The following is a 27,555-nucleotide window of genomic DNA, read 5'->3' on the forward strand; positions in this document are numbered from 1 at the left end:
CATGTCTCAGAACTGGATTTAGGGTCTTCAGCTGCCCTTTAGAGTCTCATGTTTTTGTGATTTGAAACCATCTCCTTAAGATATTTTGTAAATAGATAGAGAGTGCTGGTATGAAAGAACGAAATATGCTCAGCTTTTTTTCCCTCGCTTTGGAAGAAGAAATACCTCTAACACCAATGGAGAAACAGCATTTGTATAACTTGTTGATAAAAAAATTGCAGTTTTGCTGTAGAAAAGTTTAGATTTAGATCTTTCTTTGCTAGCCACTTGTGTTACTAGATAAATTTCCTTTTCCTGTCCATTACAGCCACATCTTCCATTATATATATATATATATATATATATATATTTTTTTTTTTTTTCCAATTTGTAATAATCTGTTGCACTACTTCTACAAACAGGTTTTGCCATAAACAAGTACTGTTTTTCCTCTGTTCCCAAATTCATGATTTCCAATGCTGGACTGACGAACAGCCTCTTCTGCTAGATGGTCAGATATAATTGTTCCCTGAGTGAACAAAAAGGATTCTTCCATGCACATACATACACACACATGCACAAACATGCACATACATGTACACAGGTGAACAGTTCAAAAAACAATCAAAAATGAGCCACACTAATGAATTCAGCACCAGGTATGTTTTAATCCACCTTCTTCCCTTACCTCAGAGGGATTCTGAAGCACTGGTTTAGATGATATGTGTTCAAGTGATAGAATCAGGAAAATATTGTCATTGTTAAATTAAACAGGGTTTTGTTTTGCCTTTGACTCCACTGAGGACAAATCCATGTTCCATTCAAAAACAAAGGAGCAGAAGCAAAGTCATGTGCAAACAGTGAAAGAGTCATTGCAGACTGTTTAGGAGGGCAGTTCTGAGGGGGGAGCAGGGAATATGTTCACAGGCATTGTTTGCTGCTGGTGTTCACAATGCTCTTTGTCTTCTACAAATGTTATTGTGATTAAAAATTAGCTCAGCCAAATGAAGTGAGTCAGACAGTGCTTATCTACAAGAATATTTGGAATTAATATATTTTCCATAATTTCTGGAGGCTGACAGTAATGAATCCTCTCCCTTTTACAGAGGACCTTTGTATCTCTTTTTAATATTCTTTTGCTGGGCAGCTGAAACATGAACTTGTTTTCCCAGCTAGGAAAACAGCATTTTCCAGCACATACACATAAGTATGTGAGCATAAGCATCATGTACTTATGTATTGTTTATAGGAAACATACAGATTAGATACGGGATTACCCATCTGGGACTCCCTTATTTTCCAGTCACAGAACATGCCTCTAAACCAGCACAAAAACAAATTTTGGGGACTGAAAATAACATTTTTTTCCCCATTTAATTTGTATCTATAAAGTGGATTCCACAAGAGGGAGCTAGAAAACAAATAATCTTTCATGAAGCAGGCTATTAAATTCTTTATAGAATAAAGTGGTGGACGTGCTACATGTGTCCCTTATCAACCAGAAAAGATGGCTGAGTTGTTGTTGTATCAAATCTCCCATTATGATGGCTCTTTGGTTTTATGGAACATCAGGTCGTGTTTCAGGGCTTTGTAAAGACTGACAAAGGATTCAACCCAAGTGTCCTTCTGGTGCCCATCGGACTGAGCAGCCCTGTAGGCTGTGTAGACCATGGTCAGCACTGTCCTTTCAAAGTCTTCTTTCTTGAGGATCCTCGGGTAGGACGACAGTCTGCTACTCAGCCTGCGGATCTCTGTGATGCTCTTGGGGATAATCTCATTGCAGATGGTGTCAAACTCAGCAGCCTTCCTCAGTGAAGCCAGTTCCTCATCTTTGATAGAGATCCTCTGACTCTTGTCGATGTCAAGCTCGGCTAAAAGAAACTGGTACAAAATCAGAACACAGAAAGCTATTTATCTTCTCCAAGAGACTCTATTCAAAGTAAAGACAAATTAACAACATATTCTGAGATCTTTGCTACATGTCAAATGGAGACAAATCTCTGAGAACACTGGCTGGCAGTGGCGCAGACCAGAAAGTCTCTGTGAGAATATTGGACTTCTTCATTTTCTACCTGGGAAAACTAGAGACAGGCTATGGGGAGAGAGGATGAGGAAAATCAGGTAGTCTCCTCTTGTCCAAAACAGTTAGAGGTTACTGCCAGTGCTATGTGAGGATTAGAGAGGAGGGGACTGCTATACAACTAGGAAAGCTCATTTACCCTGACAGGCACAACAGCTCTGGACTCTATTACATCTGCAATCTCCACTGCTGCAAAAGAGGGGACCTGAATAATTTTGAAGTGAAAAAGTCATGCCTGTGGGATTACTCTGCAGTGATTGATACTGGTTGTTTTAATAGCTTGGACAATTAGTTTGGGACTGAGACTCAGATCAAAGAATTAAAATACATCGTGCTTTTAATATATAACTGTTCTGAAAGAAAGTTACTTTCAGTGAAGACACTCACTCCATCTTTCACTTTGCCTGCAAGAGAGCTAGAACCCACATTTGAGGTACTGCAGGCAGCTGCTGCCTGCTTAAGTGCTGAAAGAGGTGCATTTGGTATCTATATGTCTTTTCCCTTCCTTCTGGTAAGCTACTATATAGTCAGCAATGGGTTTAAGGCTTGGATTAGTAAAGGTGACATGGAAACATATGATGGATAACCCCATTATGAAAAGTAACCCCAGTCTTGTTCAGAGATAAAGAAACCATCTGCTCCCATATACTGAACCTCATAAAGCAGGACCACGTCTTCCAAGGAGTTTTGCAGCACTGGATTAAGGAAGGCAGCTGAAGACCTCTTCAGTCGCTGAGCAGCTGGGTAAAGCATAGCTGGAAAATAATTAAGGAAAGTATGATTTCTCACTGCAAATAAAATGGGCCACATGGATTGTTTTGACTGCAATCAAAAAATCAAGTTAGAGGTTAACTGTCTGTCCTGTACCTGTAGAGAGTCCAACACAGACAGGTTTGTGATCCAGGCTTGGGACTCTGAGATGCAGCCACAGTATAAGGAATAGTAATAATAACTTCAACAACAATATATCCTGAAATGTGTGTTCTTCTCCTGCAATATGAAACCAATACTGAGCCTCTATACAGACTACGTTCTTCAGGCCATTCTCCTGCTGTCACATGTCTAATACCCTACGTTTCTCCTGGTTTCAGCTGTCTAAAAGTTAATCTCTCTTTAGTTGACAGTGAGCACCTCCAGAGAGTAGATTACCTCATCTGTCCTGGCTATTTATGTCTTGAAGGAGTGACTCATCTTTTTGAAATTGCTATGTCTCTTCATTATGCCTGGTACCAGCTTGAACAAGACAGCTAAATTCAATGAGGTGAATCCCAATTTATTATGACCTTAATACTACACAGTCTTATAGATAGATACAGCCCAGTCTGCCACTGTTAGGCATTTATTCAATTGCAAAATTCAGTTGCAAAATGCACTATGGATATTCTCTTAGGAAAGTAAAACACATAGATTCCCTGAACCCAGCATCCCAGTTTGGTAAAACATTTACAGAATCAATGAACTGTACAGTCAGGAGCACAGAAAATGTCTGGTGCTGGAAGATGACCACCAAAAGGCTTTGAGTTACTAGTTAGGTATTATTGAAAGGTGTAAACTCCTTTTGGAGTTCAGGAGAAAAAAATATATATTTTGTTCAATGTTTTATATATATGATTTGGATGTTGATGTTTAGGTATGATAACCATAGTTTGGATTTGCTGGATTTCTTTTAATATCTGGGAACAGGAAGTTTTCTGTTTGTTTGTTTGTTTGTTTGTTTGTTTTATGTTTGTTTTTTGTTTGATTTAAAGATGTGCTGACATGACTATTGGTGAATTTTCTCATGAACTTCATTTCAAAATTTTAGCTGTTCAACACTAAGTAAACTTGGTAACTAATTTAGACAAGGAGGAAAAAAAAAAAAGAAAGACATTATGATCACCCTCCTGCTCCATCCCCCCCAAAATAAAATATATTAAAAAACATACAAACAACAACAACAAAAAAACAGTTCTATAGTTACTAGTAACATTTAATGGGACACTCAACTTATTTTAAATTTCTGAGAAATTTCATTCCACCCTCTATCTACCATATTTTTTTCCATTAAATATTTGAACTAGCTCAATTTTGTCTTTTTTGCCAAAGTTCTTGTGATGGATTTTGCATGCTGCCTATAGAAAATCTAAATGTCATTTAAAGCTCTCTATGCTGTACATGCAAAAAAAATTCTGCAGTAACTCTAATTTTATGGAAAAATTGTCTGCTCCTCGACGATATAGTTCTTCAGAGAATTTTCTTGTTTGATTACCCAAGCAGATCAAAAATGTATAGTTTCTTCCAAACTCTGTAGCCAAAAATGTATTCCTGTTTCCTGAACTGTTTCCAACTGTTGACTTTGTTAAATTTTGACTTGTTAATGATGTTTAAGTTCTTATAATCCAATGAGAAAGAAACCAGACCTTATGAGAAAGAAACCAGACCTTAAGAGATTTAATTAATTAGGATCTGTGTTATCTGGCATATGGAAAATTATTTGGGATAATACCAGGTATAAAATAATTCATGCTTGATCTAGGAAAAGGTATTTTGGACTTGAATTAATGGGGGAATACAGTATAGGTAAAATAGTTTGCTACTTTGCAAAAAAACATCCTGGATGTTATTACATCCAGGATGCAGTAACATTACATCCAGCTGGATGCTACTAACTGTAAATATATCCTACAGTGTCGGGTGTCATGAAATTTTGGTAAGACACGGTTCTTCATATAAGGCTCAGTGCTTAATATCATACCCATATAAGTTTGGATTAAAACTTCCTTAAGGAACTGAATGGTACCTGAACAATATGTGACTAAAAGTTTGAAAGTGAGAATGCACCAAGTAAAGGAACAGAAGTGCAGACAACTACTTGGTCTCTGCAGTAGTCTTTCCCCCACCATGACACCTTTACTACCTGAGCATCTTGTCTGGCCCAGTTGAGGAGGTGGTGAGTTTAGGACAGGTCAAAAGCTGTCTGCAAGATCTGCTTTGCAGGTATGTCTGCCTTCATGTCAGGAGTCAACTCAGATCTGCTCAATTTGCTCTGGTGTATTAACTGGAGGATTGTGGAAGGAATGATGTAAGTGATCAAAAGGACAGGTGTCTCATAGGTCTGTTCTTCACCTGAAAGTCAATATGTCCTCTCTTGGTAACAACCTCCTCTCTAGCATCCTTCCTATCTGCTTCCTGATATTGGAAAGAGAACACAGCTTTCCTACAGCTCGGGTTTGACCTGGCCAAACTGGCTGACCACTGGCAAGTGGAACTATCCACAATTTCTACTGCTGCTCCATCACTGATGTTCATCATTCTTGCTCATAGCTTTACCAAGACATACTGGAGCTATTTCATCTTTCACTATTGGCAGCTGGAGAGTGCATTTGAGTGCTTGTGAAGGACTTGAAACTTCAAACGTTAATTGCTGAGTAATTAGAACTTTTATTACTGGGCAATTAAAATTCTAATTTCTAAGCAGCTGGTAAAAATCCAGTCCATAATGGTGACGATTCATTTTTATCTCTTTTATATGGCTTTTCAATGGAACCAGACCCAGAGTACAAAGTACCTATGCATATGCAGATGATTCACAGCTCAAATATTCCCTGAGCCTTGGAAAAGTTGTCTGTGTCATTTGGTTTTAGTGCTGTTATTCTTTCTGTCGTCACACTGTTTTCTCTTAGTTTTCAGATGAGGGCAGGTTCCTACACTGGAGCTTGGTGAGGACTCATCAGATCCAGCCCATCACCATTTGCCCAGAAAAAAAACTCACTTAAGGAGTCCTCAGGATATTGAATAACATACTATTGATTTAGTACTGACACACTTGCAGAATCACTAGTAACATCTTGAAAGGTAGATAGGTTCTCCTAACATGCTGTTCCCAGGTTGACATATATTACTTTAGGAGATTCAAAGGGACAAGGGCCTGAGCTGTTATACCGTGAGAAACAGTTTTGTATGCGTATCAGAAGCATACCATCCTCTGTAGGGGCCAGACTAGCACTGACTCCCTGATCTCATTATCTTGTTCCCAAAACATATTAAACTTTGTTACAGTTCTTACAAACTTTACTCAGAAACTCTTTCTGAGCTCATTTGTATTTGTCATGGTGATCTGATTTTCCTGCTTCACATTTTATTCCAGTCCTTTACTTTCTCTTTCTTCCTGCATAGCATTTAGATCCTTCCACCATTACTGCTTCCACCATTCTCTCCATGAATTCATGAGTTCCTCAGAGACCATGCGAGCATTTAGAGCAAGTACTCTCTGACTTTTATCACACTAAATTAACATGTACATAAGTTTAGCAAAAAAAAAAAAAAAAGCTGAGACTGATAAAGATTTGCAGCTAGTTTCTAGCTAGTTTCTAGCTATTTTCTAGCTGCAAATACTGTTGATTACAAATTCCACTTAAAACTTTTCTGCTGATTTTACTTCCTCCTCCATTTACTTCTAGATCTGATGTAAGTTAGCTGGGCAATACCAATAAATAAAAGAGTTGCCATCTCTTTACAGTTTTCTTTTTCAAAAGAAAATTACCACCTATTTACCATTTTCTTCCCCAGAAGAGTTACCATATCTTATCTATTTTCTCCCCTATGTCATAGGAAGATTCAGAACAGGGTGCATCATTTTATGGTGATGATTCAGACAACTCAATTCATTTTAGTGGCAGCAGTTGTAAATGTCTGAAAAGATCCCCTCAGTACTGCCAGAGAAGGCCCAAACTAAAACTATAAGGCAATGGATAAACTCCTGTTGATTTATAGCTTTTACTTTTGTTATAAATATGTTGAGAGATCTCCAACTGAGTTATGGGTGCTTCTGTGCACAGGGCTGAGTGGTCACATAATAAAAAGCTTATGATACATGGAGATAAGAAAAATCAGGTTTTGATTAATATTACTGTAAACATTTTCTATTACGTATCTGTGTACTAGCACTCATCCTCCTTTGCATCCCCTCTTCAGAGAGGTGTTAGAAGTGCTCCCAGATCTGCCTACCCACACTGCACAGAGAAACCTCAGGGCTGGAGGGAGATGAGAGCAGTGTGTTTGAACACGGTCACCTGCTCCCAGCCCACCTGCCTGACCCTGAGCAGCTTCACTCTGTGCCTTGGAGTGCACCACTGCTCATGCCTGAAGGTGGTGGGCAGCCAAAAAATCTAGTCCTGCAGGCAGTTGAAAGTGCCCCACAAAATGGAGTAGAGGAGTACCCATCTTCATCATTGCTCACAGCAGGAGTGCGGCCATGCTCATAGAACTGCTGACAGCTCCATTTCTCCTTAAGGACTACCCAGGTTTTTAAATAAGAGCTGCAGCAGGGTTCACCAACTCATTGGCCTGCTTCTAACTGTTTAGCTGTTTAAATGTAATGTCAAGTCTGAAGCTGTCGATAGATTTATTTTAAAGATGCTTTCGTCTTTTTTAAGAACTGTGCAAGGATTTTCTGGAACTCAGTATCCACATGATAGATGTTTGTGATCTTCTCCCAGATTTTCCATGCAGTTTCACTGGTGACAGTATAGCTGTTTGGTTTTGCTCTCCAGTCCATGTTCCTGCTCATGACAATTTTTTTCCCCAATTCAAGCACTGTGATGTGCTTGCTCAACAAGTACAGAGCACAGCAGCAGGACTACTGAATTGTCTGTGCATCATCAATGACATTTTCCTCCCCTACAAAAAAAAAAAGTATCAAGCCAAGAGCATGAATCAGGCCCTGTGGGGGCCATCCTGGCAAAGCATGTCCCTGGGGTTCCTGGGACATTAACACAATTTAACTGGGATCATGACTCAGTAGGAATTATTTTGATTGACTTCAGGGTCATGGAAAAGGACTATCTAATTGCTTCATTTGGACCCTTTTCATGAAGGACAAGAGGAGCAGAGTAACAAGAGGGACTTGTGGCTTGACTTCCTGAAAGCAACATTTGCCTATTGACATATGTGAAGGCAGTGGCCCAAGTGGAGCTGTTCTACAAGCCAAATTCAAGTCTGCAGCTGCTAGTTTTGTCTTTCAGTCTTAGATTATTAGAGCCTGAGTCCAAAGAAGTAGTGAAAATCATTAATTTGGACATCACTAGATTTTTGAGACCAGCTCCCTATTTCTGAGATTACAAGGAAAAGAGCAGTTGCACAGGCAGTAATGCACCAGAAAAAGAAGAGCCGTCTTTGAAAGTCCTTTACATTTTTACCTGTAATTGTAGTGAAACCATATCTTTTCAGATCACCACAACCATCTTTTTACTACAAGATCACAACCACTGCTTAGTAGTGAGAAACTGGTACAAACTCTGTAGTACTTGATTCCTAACAGCAAAAGTTTCCCTTTCTTGCCAAATACATTTGAAATCAGGACTTCTAGATTGCAATGGGAGGAAAGGAATCCATCCCAAATTTTAAGGAGAACAATTTCTCTCTATTTCAATGCATTTTATTAGTAAACCAGAGAATAAAAGTTATGGTTATAAAAAGAGCTTTTCAGTGCTCTGAGTGCATGGAAACAAGTATGCTACCCACTACATGAAAGGAAATGAAAATGTAAAACTTGATAGGTTATTGTTCATGAAGGTTCAGTAAAGTATGTAAAATATTTTTTAAAATTAATAATTGGTTATTATTTTTGTTCTGTCCTATAACAAACCCAGAGAAGCAGAGCATGACACAGCATTTGAATCTTACTCCAAGGGTAGCCTAAAAATCACATGGTTAGAAAAGAAAATTTAACAAATCTGTAAACTTTCTCAGTCTTTTTTTCTTTTACATATATATATATATGTTAGCTTCTTCAAGAGTCAAAAAAAAAAAAAAAAAAAGGAGAGAGATAAAATACCCTTTTAAGATTGCTTTGAATCAGCCTGGAGCATATGTTAATTCCATTGGGGAGCTAGAAATTTTCTTGGTATCATGACATTTTTTTTCTCACGTCCCTGGGATTTGCACTAAATGGATCTCTGTATACCCAGAGGATCTTGTCAAAAGAAGATATTTGTTGATAACCTGATAATAGATTTTCTATTTTCTTCTTTAATTAAGAAGAATTCAAGCATTTGCAAAAGCAAATGAGCTGAACACCTACCACAAGGTAGTTGTATATGCAGATGCAGCAGCCATTATAAAGCTATGTAATAATTATTAGTGATCTAGTTTTATTGAACTTGTTGTGGAGTCTGCTGGGCAGTTCTCAGGGGTGACTGTTGCTGTGGATCTTAGGGAAAATATCTGAAATTCTTGCAAGAGGGTTTTTTTAATGGTGTATGAGAAGTGTTGCTTTGACTTTGTTCTCTATGCTTTTCCGTGACTATACACTACAGAGAAGAAGACATGAGTCTCAAAGTCTGCATGCCCTTGAGGAAAGCTTTTTGCTTCATGTTTCACTTTGATTATCTCACTGATGGAGGTTTACAACCAGACCAGAAGAATATTTTGTACATAAAGAGCTTTAGTTTTAGTTAAGTTGCTCCATTGCTGGTGCAGGAATCCCTAGTTAACTGACTCAGGTTGATTGTGAAATTCCTGTCCTTACTTTTCTGCAGTCATACAAAGGCAATAAATATTTTGCTTTCTTGAGCAACTACCTACTTTGTGTCTGGGACAGACCTTGATTCCAGAAGCACTGTTTCCTCCAAAGTCAAATGGTGTTGGCTTATGGAAGTTGTGTGGTTGGCAGTGAAAATTTTGATGAGCAGGTTTATGTGCAGTAATCCCATTCTTTACTTCTTGTTGTGTGCTTGCCTTGTCCCCTGTGGGTTCATCACCTGTAAGGTGTTTAAACTGTCCTGGGCCTGCATTCTCTGCTAAGAAAAGACCTGAGCTTTGACTGGCCAGCACTGCAGTGGAGCGTGCTCAGGCAACCTTTCTTAATACTTCCAGATACTTTGTCTTCATGCATAAAACTGCGGTGTTAGAAATGATTGAACACTTTGCTTTAGCACAGGAGAAATAAAATGAGTGGGAAGCTGAAGGAAGAATAAGAGGAACAGAAAGAAGGGAACCACACACACACAAATATAATTAAAAATAGAAGGACTAGGGAAAATCATCACAGTGCTATAGGCCAGCTTCTGAAACCTGCATGTGGAATTACAGTTACTCACAAAAGTAGCTCCCATGACAACAAGTACTATGCAGAACTTGTGCATTCCAGTTTTAATACATTAAAATCTCCATTACAGGGACTTGAAATCCCAGTGCCCCTTATGAGAACACAGCAGAGAGATGAAGAAGACATTTTAATTACAAACCAAGATGAACTAACACGTTTTTAAAAGCAACTACCAAGAGAATTTTCCTCTCTGTACTTTCAGCTCCATATCATTGGTATCTTAGCTCCTAAGAATAAAATTAATAATGTCAATGATACGTCCTTTTATCTGACTGTTGACTAAAAGTGAGGATAGAGATTTGTTTCTTCTTTACTTATAAATGGAAGGTTAAAAAAAAAAAGCTCCATCTTGAAAGTCTGAGTTTTGTCAATAAGGATACAAGAAGCAAATCTTCCTACTAAAATCAGTAACAAGTAACACTGTGCTTAGAAAAAAAAATAGTAAAAAAAGAGAAAAAATCGCCTTAGAATTATTAACAGATTGTATTTAATTACTTAGTTAGTGACCTAATCTTTTTTTTTTTTTTTTCTTTTTTCCTTTTTTCCCAAAGTTAAGATTTATTATTTTACCTCCTTTTAAAGAAACATATTTTCTAAATGGGCACCTTAGTTCCCTAAAGTTTGACCAATCCACTTTATATTTCTGCACTTCATAAATATTCTGAGATACACTGGAGTAGATTAGACTACATTAAATTAAGTTAATGTGTAACAGAGTTCCAATATTAAACAAGAATTGTAATAGCCTTTCTAGTTATTTAACATAAGTAAGAAAAAAAACTGTTTATAGAAATGGAGACTGCTAGAGAAGGAAACAGTCCACCTGAGCCTGTGATTGTGAAAGAAGGAGGAGATTTTAACTTTTATGATTTAAGTAGATGGTTTGAAAGATATGATTAACATCAACCAACTAAAATGGTCTCAGAATGTATTTCCTCACATGGAATTTTTATTATACAGCATTTTCACCAGTTCCCGGCCTGGAGCAATGTATGCTGTGTTATTTATTCTTCCCTTGGTCATAAAGAGGGTGTTCCCACCTATAATTATTTATGCTCATAAAAAACATGAAAACAGCCAAGAAAGCCTTTAACGTGCTGGAGTAAAGCTGCTGCAGTAGAAAATGAGAGAGGAAATAAACACACACTAACTAAAGGGAAGAAGAAGTGAAAAGTTGTGTCCTTCAGTTTACTGCCATAGTTCTAGGAACTGGGGATGGGCTATGGTAAGCACTACATGAGCAAAGGGCAACAGTAAAGAAGGGAGATTAACATTTAACAACAATTAACATTGTTGCACAGACCTAACACAGAAGCAATAAGCAATTTTAGAAACATGAAAATCAGGCAGAGGTGGGAAATGAAACTGTGCTTTATATCTCCTTCCTCATTGCAGGGCCACCTTTCCTTCCCTATTTGTATCACATTGCTCACAGGAACTTCTGTTCAAGATCTCTTGTATGAGAGGAAAACATTAAGCAATCTTAATTAAATGCATTTGATTTTTTTTTTTTTTTTTTTTTTTTTTTTACAAGTGAAGGGATATAATGATGGTTAGGTCTACTTCCAGATCTCCCATGAAGGGAACGAGGGCGGGAAGATGTGCATCCAGGTTGGTGTTTAAGCACCAAGTAGTAAGAAGGGCCTTTTTAGTTTTTCTTTTTCTTTTTATTTCTTTTTCTTCTTCCTTTTTTTTTTTTTTTTTTTTCTTTTTGTTGTAATTTCTTTTTCAGTCAGGCTTCCTTGGTTTTGAGACAGGCAAAGGTGTCTGTGCAGCTAGGATTTTTCTGAGGCTGACCTCATCATGGCTGCAGCTGCAAGAAGCAGTCTTGTATGCCTTCCCCACAGTCACGTTCTCCTTCTTCCCCTCTGTGCCAACACCACGTCGTGTGGCCACATGGTGAGCCAAGAGCCAAGTCAGGGATCTGGCTGGTTGTGAATGAATGCTAACAGCAAACCCAAAAAAAAAAAAAAAAAAAAAAGATAGATTTTAGCTGCCTTGTTTCCCATCACAGCTGCTACATTAGCAATGCTCCTCCTTGTGAGCAACTCCCAGTGCAAGTGGTGGTCCAAGTGCTCTTAGGACATTTGGTGATGATTCCAGTTCTTGAATGATGTAAGGATGGATGGTATCCCTGGTTAGGAAAAGCAGAGGACATTCCTCATGGTTACACACCCTTGATCTAACCACCAAGCTCAGGGTCTCCTTTCTGAGGAAGGCCATCTCACACAGTGCAGTTACTCCTACTGGAGATAAAGATAGGCTGCAGGACCACTAGCCCACTAGCCACTGACCATTCCTTTCTCTTCTATGCTTACACTCTCCTGAACCTTTAACAGAGTAAATTCAACTGGCACAAAGAATATTTCAAATTTATTCTAGGCATGAATGCTGAGAAAAAAATTAAAACATCTGGTTTGAACTACAGACCTAGCAGAGAGCAGTATGGATTTTGTCATAATCGTGAATGACAGCTCAGATTCTTCAGTGGAAATATGTATTGCTGTTGTTGGCCAGTTCCAAAAAATGTCTATTCAGAGAACAGGAACAGTATCATGTACATTAGCTAGACAACCACTACTATATATATTTACAAGCTCTTTTCAAGGTTAGCCTGTCCTTTTAACTGAGAGAATGGCTGTCCCCTACCACAAGAGAATTTACTGCAAGAGAATTAGGAGATTTCTGTTTCCTGATGTTTTCCAGTTCAATCTGTCTGCCTTCTCTGCATTAATGAAACACAATGCACTGGATCTGTTGAAAAGGCCATTGTACAAAATTCTGTGCAGGTGTCCAAATTTAAAAATACATGGGCCTACTGACTTAAAATATATGACCATACGATCTGCAGATTAAGAAAAATAACGAGGGATTATTGCTGGTACTGATTATGTTGTCCTGTGGTGAATTATTGTGTGGGAACTGTCCCACTGAGATCATGGAACTGTTAGCTGAGGGGACCTTACAATAATTCACTTAAGCTATTTGTGAATACCTTCAACCAGCAAATAAATTCCAGAAGTTAACTTTGGATCTAGGAACAGTTATTAAACTGATAGCAAACTATCTATTATTTTAATTGTGCATGAGCTTCTCACCCACATATAGCACACGTGTGAAATGGCAAGTTACTCCTCAGACTCATTAAGTATCAAAGTCACAGCTTAAAACTGAGGACAAATAAATGTTAGATTGTTCATCATATCTTCTCCCTCAGAACAGAAAGAATCAGAATTTTCTTCCCCTTTCCTTCAATTCCTATCCAAGCTCAAGTAAATCAGTAAGAGGAAAATACATAAATCCCACTTCTCTGCTTCCTCTGTTCCAGGATTTCACTTTTTCTTCAAAACCAAGGAAGACCCAGCTGTTTTTACAGCTGCTCATTGAGATCCAAATGTCAGTGCACCTGCTACTGTTTTTCTTAATGACATGAATATGTGCTGGATAGAGAAAATGTACAAATCAACATTGCCCAATAAAGAAAAACCAGGGGGATATAATGTCATTTTTGTGAAGAAATAGATTATTTCTGGAAGTAATGTCTTTTCAAAGCAGTGTGTATTTTCTAGTAGTGAAGATAAAAAAAAAGACATCTGAGAATGTAACAAAGCTGAAGATGGATTCACGTTGTTTCTGAACTGGACTGGTACAGCTGTTTTGCCACCTGAGCAGAACATGGAGTGTGAAAAGCTGTGCTGTATCCCTGCTGAAGAAACAGAGGGGACCACATGTCTCTTCTGGAGTGGTAAGGGAGGGTTGCCATGAGAAGACATCTGTTCTGTCAAGTTCACACCTGTGTGAATGTCTGGGCCCTATTTTGTTATTTTCTACATCTAAGTGAAAATATTACTAAAATAATCGACAGAACTCAAATATAATTATCAACAGAATATAATTGTTGGATTTCATTGTGTGAAGATGTAGTGGTCTGCCAACAAAATTTCATCAATCTTTGTGATATTGTCAGAAACATAGTAACCTGAAGGATGAATGAAAAATGAATTATTTTTTATAGCTGCCTCTCCCACTCCACAAACACATATATGGGATTTCCATTTTACAAAGCTCTCCTTTGTCTACTGTTCCTTATTATTTCACACTCTCCTAAAATCTGAATATTTCTAGACCTTTCAGGTTTCACAATCTGCAAAAATAAAGCTGAGACTGAGGTACAAATGGATTCTCTATTAAATACAGAAAGTCCTGCCAGAACCTTGAGTTCTGCAAACTGCTAAAGGCAGGACACTGTGGACGAGGTCCTCAGATGACCTGAGCTAGCACCACCAGCCCTGTGATGCTGCTCTGTGAACACCCAGGTCACAGAGAGCCCCGTGCTGTGAAAGGCGTATTTGGAATCAAATGGAAGAGAAGAAGGTTAGATTTGGGCTTCCAGAACTCTTACAGCCAACAAATACATTGTCTTCTGATGACAGGAACTGAAAGGAACCAAATGCTGACAGCTGCTGCTGAAATTAATGAAAGTTCATATCTCAGCATCTTTTGCTGCTCCCTCTCCTGTCACCTACAGATGTCATCAACCAATGGCTCCCAGGCAACAGCACCCTGCCAGTTTGTCCTGGGTATTAGAGTCAGAGCTTTTCTTCCTTTCCATACAGTCTGGTTTTTTTTGACCTGAACTTGTAAAATGGATTTTTGCTTCCAGGAAAATAGTCTAAGTAAATGTTTAAGGAAAAAATGCTAATGATCTCATGTTCTATACTTAGGAAGAATGAAACTGGAATAAAGGAGGAAGACTTGATTTCCCATGAAAACATCTAGCATATTGCTGACTGAAACCAGCTGGGAATTTATTCTTCATTTTAACTCCTCTGTGTGGGGGAACTGGAACAGAAGACATTTTTATGACTGTGGAAGAGCAATTTAGGTAAGTTGCTGTGATACATTGTAAATATCAACCTGCCTTTTCCTGGATTTGGTCTTTCTTCTCACTAAGTTGAACAATTTGAAGCTTTCATAATGAAATATGCTTGCTTAGAAAAGTTTCTGTCAGCATGTATACACTCATTTGCTTGTCATTGTAAGCTGCTAATGAAAAATCTTTAGGTCACTCTTCCATGGTCTTGTGTCTAGAGAAATGCTCTTCATGAAAAACAGACTTCATTATGCATGACTTTTCTTCCTCAGTTTGGTAGTAATGATTATCACCAAGGAAGTTTAGAGAGATCATCTAGATCTGAGCATGTGATTGATATTCATCTTATGCCATCCTCATCTGACTTGCTTTTGTCATATTATGGGAATATTATTATTAGTCTACCTTATAGATAAGAGGCAATCACTGTCTGAGGTACTGGAGCACAAATGATAAAGTAATTATTTATAGTGGTAAATTGACATTTCGCATGGCTACAAAATGAGGTAGGGACAACTTGTCCCCATATTTGTTTCTAAATGGGAGACACGGTACTCTTTAAGTTCCATTTTGACCTCTAAGTGCTGCACAGACATTAATGATGAAGCAGAATGCAAACTAGCTGGCTGAGCTCCTAGGGCACACTGGATTAGCAGCTGCATTGGGTTACAGACAGCACGCCAGGCTGCTGTGAAAAAGACTCTCAGAAGGTGATTTATAACTTCATCTAAATAATGCTTGCTTTATTTTTTCAACAAAAACACCCACAAAGAAATGCACTGTAGTTTGAAAACAGATAAGTAAACTGAAATATGTTCAAGTAGCTGCTCCCAGCTGAAGGACCAGCACTCTTTTCCATTTCAGCAGGCAGGCAGTCAGGGCCTTGAAGTCCAGCCTTGGGTTCAGCAGCACTTACATGCAGAGGTGTCAGAGGAGACTCATTTGTTTCTTTGACAGTTGTCTTATTTGGCAGCATGAATTCAAGCAGGAGTGAACAAGCCAGCTGGAAATGATGCACACATCTCTTTGATCAAGTAAGTAGAAAGCAGGAATGAGTATAGAGTATTTAACACACATGATGGGTTGGTTATTTTTACCTCACTGGCAAACGTGTGCAAGTAGAAATAGAGCTCTGCATTGATGGTGCTGTTTTGCTTGAGTCCCCATACGTTCCTCTAGGAACTATGTGGACATCTCATTCTGCTTTAGACTTCACCTCAGCTGGACAGTGCTGTCTGTGAGCAGCATGCACAGAGATTTCGGCTGACATAAGAGGATCTGTGCTGGATAGATGGTCTGTGGTACATGCAGTTAGTCATTCAGGATTTGAAGGGCATCCAGAACTTACCAGTAATCATCCAACAGCCTGTTCCCTAAGTACTATTTCTGGCAAAAAAAAAAAAAAAAAGGTCTTTCTAGGGAAATGAAATTTCTCATGGTATCCCTAACAGTTAGCTATATACTGGGCAGACTCTTGAAATACTTCTTCCTAATCTGGAGCCTACAACATTTCCTCACTGTGAACATGAGAAATACAACACCCTGAAAAGACAACCCCTGAGTCTGTGTGATGGGTGGCTTGTGACTGCCTTGTCTTTCTCAGCCCCACTGATAAATATCTGAATCTTCCTCTCAGCTCCGTGCATTCCTGGAGGATTCCCTCCATCCACTGTAGTCAGCATTGCTCAGGCCTCAGCCAAGCAGCTGCTGTCTTCGTGCATCTGGGTTTGATTTTGGGGAGAGACAGGGCATGGTGAGACAGGAACTTGGTGCAGAAAAGCAGGAGGGTTAGGCAATGATGGCAAGAACCCCAGACCTGAGATAGAAAGTAGGTTTGGGCTATTCTTATTGTTTGACACTTCCCTTTGCGACTTGGGCCTAACTGGGCCTGATTGTATGAGATTCCTGTAATAGGGAACACAAGTGAGGAAAACTTGTTGGATATTTTTATGAGGACCCAACTGATCTTTGGGCTTACTAAGTACAAGCCGAGCTAAGTCTGCCCCTTTGAGCTCTGTTTAGTGAAAAATCCTGTGAAAGAAAGCAATAAAACAAGCTGTATATACGTTTTTATCATTAGACTTATCACCTTCCAAACTTTTCTGCCAAATTGGCATGGCAATCCAGAAAACCAGAAGTTGCTGTGACTATGACAAATGAATGGTTTCACTTAAAACATGCTGTACTATATTAGGATGTCTACAAGTAGCATTTAACTGGAAATGGAGTTTGTTCAGTGCCAAGTCATGAACAATAGCAGTAAACGAAAATGAAGCATGCGTTAAATGCCTTTTATTTTAGGAGGGGGTTTAAGTCACAAACAGTTCTCTCAGACATAGAATCTGCATTTAATAAATAAATTCAATAAAAAAAATACTTTGTGCCTCTTTAGAGCCAGGCACAAACAAAAACGTAATGTCATGGCTGTGAGCATTATGAAAACCAGGGAGGAAAATGAGGGCTTGCAGAACTTAACGTTTCTCCAGGGACTGATAGGGGGGAAACAGGGACATATGCCACTGTGTCACTGCTGCTATGACTGATGTTAATGGGAGAAGATGATGGGTATTAGTGGGGAATGCTGTAGCCCTATAACCTTGTAAAAGAGCAACCTTCTTACAACTTCCATGGGAAAAAAAAAAAAAAAAAAAAAAAAAAAAGCCTGTTTCTTGGGAAGTGGGAAGAGTTCCTTTCATACCTACATAGTTTAAAAAGCTCAGAGAGAGGCAAAAAAAAGGGGATATGTGGAGACCTTGGCACCTTTCTGATTCAGCAGCAGTAACTTTACCTTTTACACTGTGATCAGTGGTGAATTGCCCAGATTACGGAATCTCACCGTCCTGGTGCAGTGGCAGATCGGTGAGGACCACAAGAAAATGGGAGTCCTGCTTATGTGAGAAAAGGCAGATATATGCAGCCATCCCATGAGCCTGAGAAGTAGACAGATGAGATGAAGACCAGCTGTGACAGATGGACATCTGCTGAAGAGCAGGTTCAAATGAGGATGCATACCACACTGACAAGGGGGTGAATGCTACCCTATTCTTAAGCAAATGTGTGCTTTATTTTTTCCTATCTACATTTATCACATTTTCTCTCTCTGTCTACCTTTCCTCTCTTTTCCTATTTTCCTCTCATTCATGCCAATTCCTCCAATTTGCTACCTTTGCCTTCAACTTTTTATCTCTTCTTTCTTAGTACTTCTGCCTTATCCTTTTGCCTCTCTTGTTTCCCTCTCAGTGACTCAAAAAAGTCCTGTCAGCTTAGAAAGTCTGTACTTTTTCCAAAACAGACAAAAGATCAGAAGCGTCATCTCCATTTGGGGCATGCCACCACCTGCCAAATAGATGGAAATGATGAAATCCTCATGCTTTGGATCTCAGCAGATATCCACAACTAGCCCAGGGCAGTTTACTCTCTTCACAACTAGGCAAAATCTAACCTAAATGTTCTGCTCCCCCACTGCCATTCCAGGGAAGGGTGTGAGGGGATCACACAGAAGACCTTGTGCATTTGGGTCTCCATCAAGTGCTTGCAGGACAGCATTGCCCTTCTGCCACCCCATTTCCTCCCAAATAACCTCTGAGCTTTGAAGAGCTTATTTTTCTCTTTCTCAGAAATTCTTTTTCAGCTACCCACCTGGCTCCTTCTGAGCAGAGAGAGACTCCTGGAGTTTGGAGCCCAGCTCCTGGCTGGTGACCTGTTTCCCTGTGGCCAGGGAGGAATTTCCAGAGGATGAGCGGTATGCGTGCCGATCTCAGAGGAACTGGGGAGCTGCCAAACCGAGCCAACAAGCTGAGCCAGGAAAGGCCCCACATACGCTTTCACCAGAGGAAAGGAATGTTAGTGGAAACTGGGAATATTGGAGCTTATTTAACTCTGCTGTCTTCTTCCTTGCACTCTTAGCCTCAAGTCCAGTACGGAGCCCTGCTTGCCACAAAAACAGCAGCAGCAAGGCAAGAAAAGCCAGCTTATGGTTGCAGTCTGCAGCACCTCAGGGTGGGGGGGATGAAGAGAGTTACTGGTGAAAGATAAAACATTGAATAAGCAAGGGAGCCCCATGACTTGGGATGCAGACTCAAGCTGGCATAATGTCTCCCAATGAGTACATATACTGTGGCAGGTATACCGCATATAGACACTGTGTGTCTTCCCAGAAGTGTTACTTGTAGTTCATCCTGTTTGATTTTTTTTTTCTTCCTTTTTTTGTGATACTTTGATACATTTCCTTCTCTGCTTTCCACCATCAGCCATCCACATATCTGACCTGCATCAGCTTCACCCTCAGTAGTGTCACTTTGCTGAAAAACACTTTAACCAACAAATAACATTTCAAGGCTGGAAGTTTTCAACACTCAGGGTCACTATAGGAAACTAAGTTAGTGAGAACTGAGGTTGTGGCCTCCCTCAAGACAGTGGCGAAACTCTTACTGACCTGAGTGCTGCTGGTTTGCACATTTTGGTGCTATTAAGGTTAAAGCAAGGAACAGACACCTTTTTCCACATCAGACCAAGACACCAAGACACATGGCTCCCTGTTTTGCTAGAAACTCAGGGTCCATGTATCCTGCTAGGTTCTCTGCATTTTAGATGCTCCCTTCAATGGGGTGCAGAGGGAGAGTGCATGGTTTTGCAGATCCCAGTTTTAGTCTCCAGGACTGCAGCCCAACGTATGGGTCCTGTCCTGCCTTGAACCTGAGCACTGACATTGCATGCAGAATTAATTACTCCACTGTTCCATGTTTCACCTCAGTGATTTACATCTTGCCTGTCACAATCCAAGTAATCAGAGCCTTTGCACACTGATGATATTCATTAAGACCTGCTGACTTGCACTTCAATGACACTGTACTGTTCAGTGCTTCTGACAGGATTTCATTCTGCCCAAGAAGTCATTACCTTCCTGCTGAATCTGGCATGATTTACCCAAGGAAACAAGAAAAACACTTTATGCTTCAGAAACATGAAGAAAAACAAATCATCACTAACCAATATACAGGACTACACACATGCAGTCATCCTGAAGAAACCCAGAGCAAATGATTAAATTACCCTGTGCCTCACAAAGAAAAAGGATGTTAACACTTACTCTCTTTAATTACACTGAAAGTTCTTTGGAGAAGAGACATTTTTACCCTATGTTTGTTTGCACGATGTCAGGTATTAGTGGTGTCTCTGGCCAGAGCAGTTGAGTAAAAGATAATCAGGATAGGACTCACAGAGTGCTCTACAGTCTTTGTAAGTGTAGATGAGTTATTTCATTCATAACAGAGCTGCTTCGCCTGTGGAGGAGAACATTGGCTTAATAGCGTGCATTTGGAACAGTGTTTGGGTTGGTAAAAGTAAGATGAAGAGAGCTATTTCAGTCTGAAAGTATAAGGAGGGATTTGGATGGCAAGAGGTGCTTCTGAGCTGTCCTTTGGCTGGGAGATAAGGAGTCTGTATACTGATGAAGATCCCATGGTAGTTCTACATCTGGGACCTATGCGAATACATATGGGGCATGCAGAAATCCTAAAAAAAATAATAAAAAAAATAAAAGTAACGGCATGTGTTTTACTGGCTCACTAGTCCTCAGTATTGGGATGAACATGGGATCACTAAGAAGATGCGACTGGGTCACTTTCATCTTCTACTTCTCACTTAGTATAGCAAATACTGAAGAGAAAACTGCTTTATTTCATAACTCTTTCCAATGTTCTAATATTTTTTACCCAGATTTCATTAAAATTATTGAGATATTTTCCTTTTTAACTTTTGATTCTGTCAACCAATTTATGACAATATGGGCTGTAAGATTTAGCCATTTTTTGTCTGCTTCCTGTGGTGATAAGAGTCTCAGAATCACTTAGATCCTTCCCTGTTAACAGCTTGACTGATTTTAAAGAGTACAAAATCCACCTGTGATCTTACTAAAATGCAAAAACTATAATATATCCTTCCTCTGATCTCATCACAGTTTAGCACCATTACCCTAGAAGAGATCATAAACTTTGATTTTTTTAAGTATCCCTTGTATGTCTTTCAGCGTTAGGTATCCACAGTGAATCCTGATTCATGGATCATACTCCATACAGCTTAAATTAATAAAGACTGCCTCTAAAGGAGAATTTGGGGAATCAGGACATGCTAGAAAGGATTTTGATTACAGTTGCAGCCCTACCCTATTGGATATTTATCCTACTCAGGTTAAATTCATTCAGGGGCTATTGTAGCCTAGCTATATTTTGCAACACTGAGCAGCTTTTACAGGTACAAAGAATTAATCTCTTTTCAGCCTCTTCAGTCTACTCCCTGCTGTTTCGTGCAATAGCTCCTTGTTTTACAGTTTCAGACTCCCACTGTGGCTGGTGTCCAAGGGATCTGTTAAGTGGAACAGGAGGACCATATCTGTGCTGCACAGCAAAGTGTAGGGCAGACATGTCAGAGCCAGACGCAGTACAGCCATATCATTGTGGCAGCAGGTCCAAGCAAGTGACCCTTGCTGAAAGGCATAGCTTATTCCCTTGGGGACATGCCATGATGTGACTGTCACCCTGCTCAGACTCCAGATAGGGACCTTTCATTGCCTTGTGCTGTGCCGCCTCCACCCTGGGTCTGTGATCTCTGCTCTGCACACCACTGGCCATGCAGATGTCCTAGTTGCCTTCTTCATTCGTTCATTCGTTAATTCTCTCTCTCCTCTCTCTCTCTTGGTTTTTTTTTTTTTTTTTTTTTTTTTTTTTTTCTGCTTCAAAACACATTTTTGTCTTTGTCTACTTCTAATTTCTTCAACAGCAGGAAACATTCTTTAAATGCCTCCTTTCTACTTATTACAGTCTGGGATTTTTTCTTTAAAGATCTATTATTTAGGCCTATGACATACACTTACACTCATCTGTTCTACAAGTCGTTACAACAGAACTGAGGAAATAAAAGCTTAGTTATAAAAGCTGTCTTCTTCAGGTTATTCATCTTCAAAGCTAATAATTCTTCTGAATTTCAATCCCTTTCACACAGTGCCTACTTCTCTTTACAAGTACAGCTGTGATAATTAGTGTGGTAGTGATTTACATCAGGCAAATGAACCCCCAAACCAGGACACTCCAGCACATAAATGTGTGTTCACAGGAATTGGTACAGACTGCTGAAATAGGCTCAAGGTACGTGGGAAGAAAATCCACAGCAGATTGATCAAGCGGATCAAGATCAGTGGAATGGGTCCTACAAGCAGGGAAGCTGGGGCAGCTGAAGCAAGTTTCCAAGTGACCATGTAGGAGCCAGAGAAAAGGTATTTTTGTCTCCATAAGAAGGAACATACTTTACACAGCCAGGCATGGGTAATGTGTGTTTTATGTGCAATATATATTATATATATAGATAACAGTAACTTTATGAAAATCAAGGGAAGTTAAATAGATGTTGCACTTTAAAAAGATCTTGTACCCAGTCAAGCTAGTGCAATTTGCCTTTGCTCTTGGGCCAGACATTTGGAGACCTCAACATCTCCTAAAGAAGCCAAAATCATAAGTTGGTATCCTTGAGGTCTGCTAGGTGAATATGTATGTTTGAACATTTGTGTCATAATTACATTCTGTGTTCAAGCCACATTCCCTTTGCTCACACCATCCAAGCCAATGTGTTGAACAAAAGTTGTTGAACAAAGTGTTGAACAAGCAGTACTATCAATGGTGGAATCCCAGACATTGCCTGAGAAGAGAGTACCTGGCCATAACAGTGCAAATAAGAGATGAGGTGGAAGAGAAGAAAATAAGTTGAAAGGTGTGGAGATGCTGTGTATACCCTAATTCCAAGGCTTTCATCTTTTTTTTCCACATGGTGAAATCACCAGCAACCTGATATGCAGGAAATGTTCACATAGGATAGAAAATTCTAAACTCTGCTTCCTTACAAAATGACTGGCTGGGTTTCTAGCAGCAGCCAGTCTCTCCTTCTCTTCTGCATAGTCCCCCCCTCTCTTGGCACTGGAGAGCTACCAGCCTGCTGCAGCTACGCCCAGCAGCAGAAGCAGCCTGCAAGAATTGTTCGTGTAGCAGCTGCTCCTTCAAACTCCCAAATTCAGTTGCCACAACATTAGAGAAAATGCTAAAGGTTTGCACTGTTGGGAAATCAAGGAGGACAGGCCTTCTGTTCTTCCAAGTAATTGTTTCTTCAGAGAGCCTCTAAGAAGAACAAAGTATTCACCTGGTGTTATGGAACAACCTTTTGACTTTGACTGAGCACTAGAGGTACAATGTAAAGTGGATCAGATAAATCTGGACATGACTATAATAATGCTGAAGGTTTGGAAGGCACAGCAAAACCATTCCCAAAAGCATGGAACCTCATAAGTATTAATATAGCTAATATATCCATTCTTCACTAAGGTTTTCTGTGTCTTTCAATTTTCTGTCTTCCAGTATCTCACAGAATCACAGAATCACAGAATTTCTAGGTTGGAAGAGACCTCAAGATCATCGAGTCCAACCTCTGACCTAACGCTAGCAGTCCCCACTAAACCATATCCCTAAGCTCTACATCTAAATGTCTTTTAAAGACTTCCAGGGATGGTGACTCCACCACTTCCCTGGGCAGCCTGTTCCATGTCTAACAACCCTTTCAGTAAAGAACTTCTTCCTAAGATCCAACCTAAAACTCCCCTGGCAAATTTACTGCTGGGATTAGTTCTATACTAAATTTATCCCCCGACAAAGTTTACCCTAACAGAACATTGTAACACTCACCAGAGAAAGTTCCATTATATGAGAGGGGAATAATAATAATAATAAGCATTCACCTTCTCCAAGAAGACAACACTAGTTGTATCCATGGTAAGTAATTCAACAGATATACGGCATCTCCTTCTCCAGCCCCCACTTACTATTGCAAATCTCTCCCGCTGTCCAAGAAGCCACAACCACAAGGAATCACACTGTCTTCACTCCCCAAGCAACCACATAACAGGCATGCTACTGTTTGTGTGCTGTTTATTTGTATTATGAAGCCCTTAAGGCAAATATTGCCAGCTGAGATGAAATGTATAACAAGACTTGCCTTAGAGTTTTCCTCTCAGGGAATAAGCAATTGTTGTAATGCAGATCTGAAGCTTACTTTGGCTCTTCAACATATTGATACTCATCAGAGCAGTGTGAAGAAAGCAACTGGGTGGCAAGCAGTGACATTGGCTCAGGTTACCACAGCTGTATGTGCCTTTTTTGTTTGTTTGTTAGTTTTTATTTATTTATTGTCAAAGGGCAGGGTTTGTTGCTTGATCTCTATAACAAACACATCTTTTAAGTACTGCAATTATTATTTGGACCTTTCAGAAATTAATAATCACCTTTTCCATTCCATAGGGAAAGCAACTCATTAGAGACCTAACATTATATTTTTTCCCTAGACATGCACTTTACAAAATTCAAGAGACTAATATCATATGGATAAGTCTACAGAAGGCTCAGAAGGCTTGAGCAAATCTGTGTTGATGAAACAAATCGTTTTGTGCTCACTTAGTATCCCTACTTTAATATTCTAAACATGTCTATCTTAGTGACTAAAGTATGCCTGTAACTTCTGTACCAATGTCCACAGCTGGATCTCAGCAGGCTGAAGACTGTGTGTCATTTTTAATGCAAATGAATGAGGGAGTAAAAAAGAAAGTACAACAACAAAAAAAAATAAGCAAGCAAACATAAAAAAAAGCAAACGAAAACACACAAAACAAACAAACAAACAAAAAAAAACTCTAAGATTTGTGTAGATTTTTTTTTTTCTTTGCATTTATTGATGTTTATAAAAGCACAGGGACGTGGCAGATTGGTGTTCCGACTCAGCACTAAGCACAAGCACATTCGTCTTTCCTCACATGACTTTGTTCTTAAGCAAAGACTAAATACTTTGTTACAGGGCTTAGGTATCCAAAGTGCCCCAATGCTGCTAGGGAAAAAAATAAAATAATTAAAAGCTAGACTTTGCTTTATCCATTTTTCACTGATCATTTCTATTGGGAAAACAAACAAACAAACAAAAAATGCTGGTAATAAAAGCAGGATTACTTGTCCAACTGTTTTGTAAACAGACTGGACTACTAGTCAATATGGAGCTGATATGCATATTTGTATTTCTTTTCCATCACACCAGATGCTGGTTTGTCTTTTCTTTTCTATTGCAAAACACAGATAGAGAGTTGGACAAGACTTAAATAACTGAGATTTAATCCGGACAAAAGTCAGTTGTCATTTGTGGAGGGAGGGAAGAGTAATGAGTGTGCAAAAGGGTGTGTCATGCCTCGGTACTCAGTCAAATTTCCTCTGAGGTTTCTGAGCAATTCATAACTTAGGATGGTGCTTTGCTCCCTCCCCCCCACACACACCTCCTCTAGATACTGCAGAATAGGATGGGACTGGTTAGGCTGACACACAGACATTTTAAGGGAGTGAAGGTACTCTGAAACAGCTATTGCTGAAGGAGTCATGCCCTTAAGACTGCATCTGCACAGTCCCATCAGCTGTGGAGAAGTCTGGTTTCTTCCTGAGAAGGTGTCTGTATATAATATCTGTGATCACTAAACTCCTTATCACAACAGTGAATGAATCTCCTTTTCACTCTGAAATCTCAAAAAACAAGCTGTAGAGATTCCAGCTTGAAAATAATCTGCTTTCACAAAAGGAAGAACAGAGTTCTGATGTTTTCCTTTAAATGTCCATGGTGATTAAAACTGGATTTTAATAATTGCATGGGTTTCTTTTAATGTTGTCTTGTTTTTTTTTTTTTTTTTTTTTTTTTTTTTAATTGAAGTAAGTGGGTTAGCAAACAATGAACATCCTTAAAATGCGTGGTGACTATTTCATGGAAATGGACCTTCCTCCTCCTCCCCCCACCTTTTTTTCCCCCCCCTTCATAAATAGGGTGTCCTCATTCTTCCAAAAGGTAGGATATATATATACATATATTTTATATATATATGTTATTTATATATATAGATACGTTTCAGATATGCAAATCTACTTTTAATTTCATGACCTTTTTATGTGTCATCACTGGAAAGACAAACACTTATCTGGAAAACTAAGGTTTTCATGAAGGTGCCATTACCTCTATTATACAGTCACAAGAAAGTGAGTTATGTGAAGGTACAATAACTCATCCAGCATCATTCAAGAGGCTGATGTAAAAGCCAAGGAAAGAACCCGACACTGTGAGTCTCACTGTGAGTCCTGACAGCAAGACCCTGCTGACTCTAAGGAACAATTAAATATCGATACAGACTTAGCAGAGTTGCATATCTCTTCATTACTTCATTCAGACTTTGCCTCACATAAGAAAATTAATATGAAATCCGAAGAGCAGATTAGAAAGAAATTATAATGAGAAAGAAATAGAAGATTGGGGCTGGAGGGTAGGAAAGGACACCTGAGTGCTTGATTTAACAGACTCCAGTTCCTTTGGAAATCTGTAGATGTCAGTATCAAAAGCAAAAAAAAAATCCTTTTTGGAAGGGAAAGACCATCCTTAATAGCTCTTAAGCAAGCATCTCATATGCAATCTAACAGTCCCAAACTGTTTTATAAGTTACTCTCACGCACTTGAATACAAATATATCATGACTATGTATTGTCATATTGGCCATCAAAGCCTGATAACACCCTAGGTATCTGTTTATATGTTGTGTATGCTAGTCTATCAGCACAGTGTCACAGGCAGTTCTAGGCATCCTGCAAAAGCTGTGCATTACTGTGTTTCCTGTTACCAGATATCTGCCTGGTAGAGCAGAAAATCATGCCACCTGTGGCTGCAAAGGTTTTTCCTTTAAAGTTTCATGACATGTATTTTCTGTTAATTCAAGAGAAAAAGGAGAAGGAGAAAGAAGAAAGTAAGAAAATAAATAATTTTTGTTCTTGGGATATTTCTTGAATATTTTTATTATACCAGAATATATAAATAATTTTACCTTTATGCACTTATGCATGTGTATTTTTCTATTTGTCTATGTAGCTATTTAACTGACCCATTTAAAGAAGAAATGAAATTCCAGATCTGGGAGGGTCAAATTACACATATATAGAATGGAAGATTATTACAGACCAAATCTACAAACTCAAAGATTTCTCTTAAATGTTTTTTTTCATGCTTAAATCTTACCTCTGCTCCATTTGTATGTCACAGTGGCATGAGCACTGTAATAGAATAGCAGCAGCAACAAAGTCTTCCAAAGCATCCTTTTCTTTAAAATAAGTATGTCTAGCTATATATTAGCTTCTTTGTTTTCTACCTCCCTTCTTTTCAGGAATAAATAAATGGCTTTTCCTCTCCCCCTCCCCCTTTGAAGGAGAACCTGTCTGATCTTCCGAGTGCAGCTGAAGTCAGTGTGCAGCTCCTCTCCCAAACCAAGTCTCCTCGGGATCAGGAAACTTACTTTCACAGACAGACTTTGTTTTTATCCACATCTGGAATGACTCATAGTGCATGTGAGTTTGCTGGCAGCTGTGTGAATAAATATCATTACATTTTTGCAGTTGAGTTTCATTTGTTATATGGGCCAGTTGGAATTCATTTTTG

General features: G+C 39.1%; 1 protein-coding gene and 1 long non-coding RNA gene across 5 annotated transcripts; one reads left to right on the forward strand and one right to left on the reverse strand.

Annotated features, from left to right (window-relative positions):
* Positions 1-405: 405 nt before the first annotated feature.
* On the reverse strand, positions 406-27,366 carry FAM180A (family with sequence similarity 180 member A). 3 transcript variants are annotated; one of them, XM_082782637.1, is made up of 3 exons: positions 27,139-27,366; positions 2,714-2,814; positions 406-1,860 (listed from the first exon to the last, which is right to left on the reverse strand). In XM_082782637.1, the coding sequence occupies exons 1-3, from the start codon at positions 27,212-27,214 to the stop codon at positions 1,519-1,521; spliced, it is 519 nt and encodes a 172-aa protein (XP_082638763.1). In that variant the 5' UTR covers positions 27,215-27,366; the 3' UTR covers positions 406-1,518. The 3 variants fall into 3 exon arrangements, with proteins under 3 accessions (XP_082638763.1, XP_082638765.1, XP_082638764.1); XM_082782639.1 differs by lacking the exon at positions 27,139-27,366 and adding an exon at positions 3,209-3,244; XM_082782638.1 differs by lacking the exon at positions 27,139-27,366 and adding an exon at positions 2,927-3,058.
* Positions 14,396-20,724, forward strand: LOC309889843. Of its 2 annotated transcripts, none has more exons than XR_014319325.1 (4): positions 14,396-14,519; positions 14,870-15,030; positions 15,976-16,052; positions 18,636-20,724. It is a non-coding gene; the product is annotated as an uncharacterized lncRNA (long non-coding RNA). The 2 variants fall into 2 exon arrangements; XR_014319326.1 differs by lacking the exon at positions 14,396-14,519 and adding an exon at positions 14,526-14,725.
* Positions 27,367-27,555: the final 189 nt, after the last annotated feature.

This window comes from Aythya marila, assembly GCF_965140915.1.
Source record: "Aythya marila genome assembly, chromosome: 1".
NCBI classification, from domain to species: Eukaryota; Metazoa; Chordata; class Aves; order Anseriformes; family Anatidae; genus Aythya; species Aythya marila.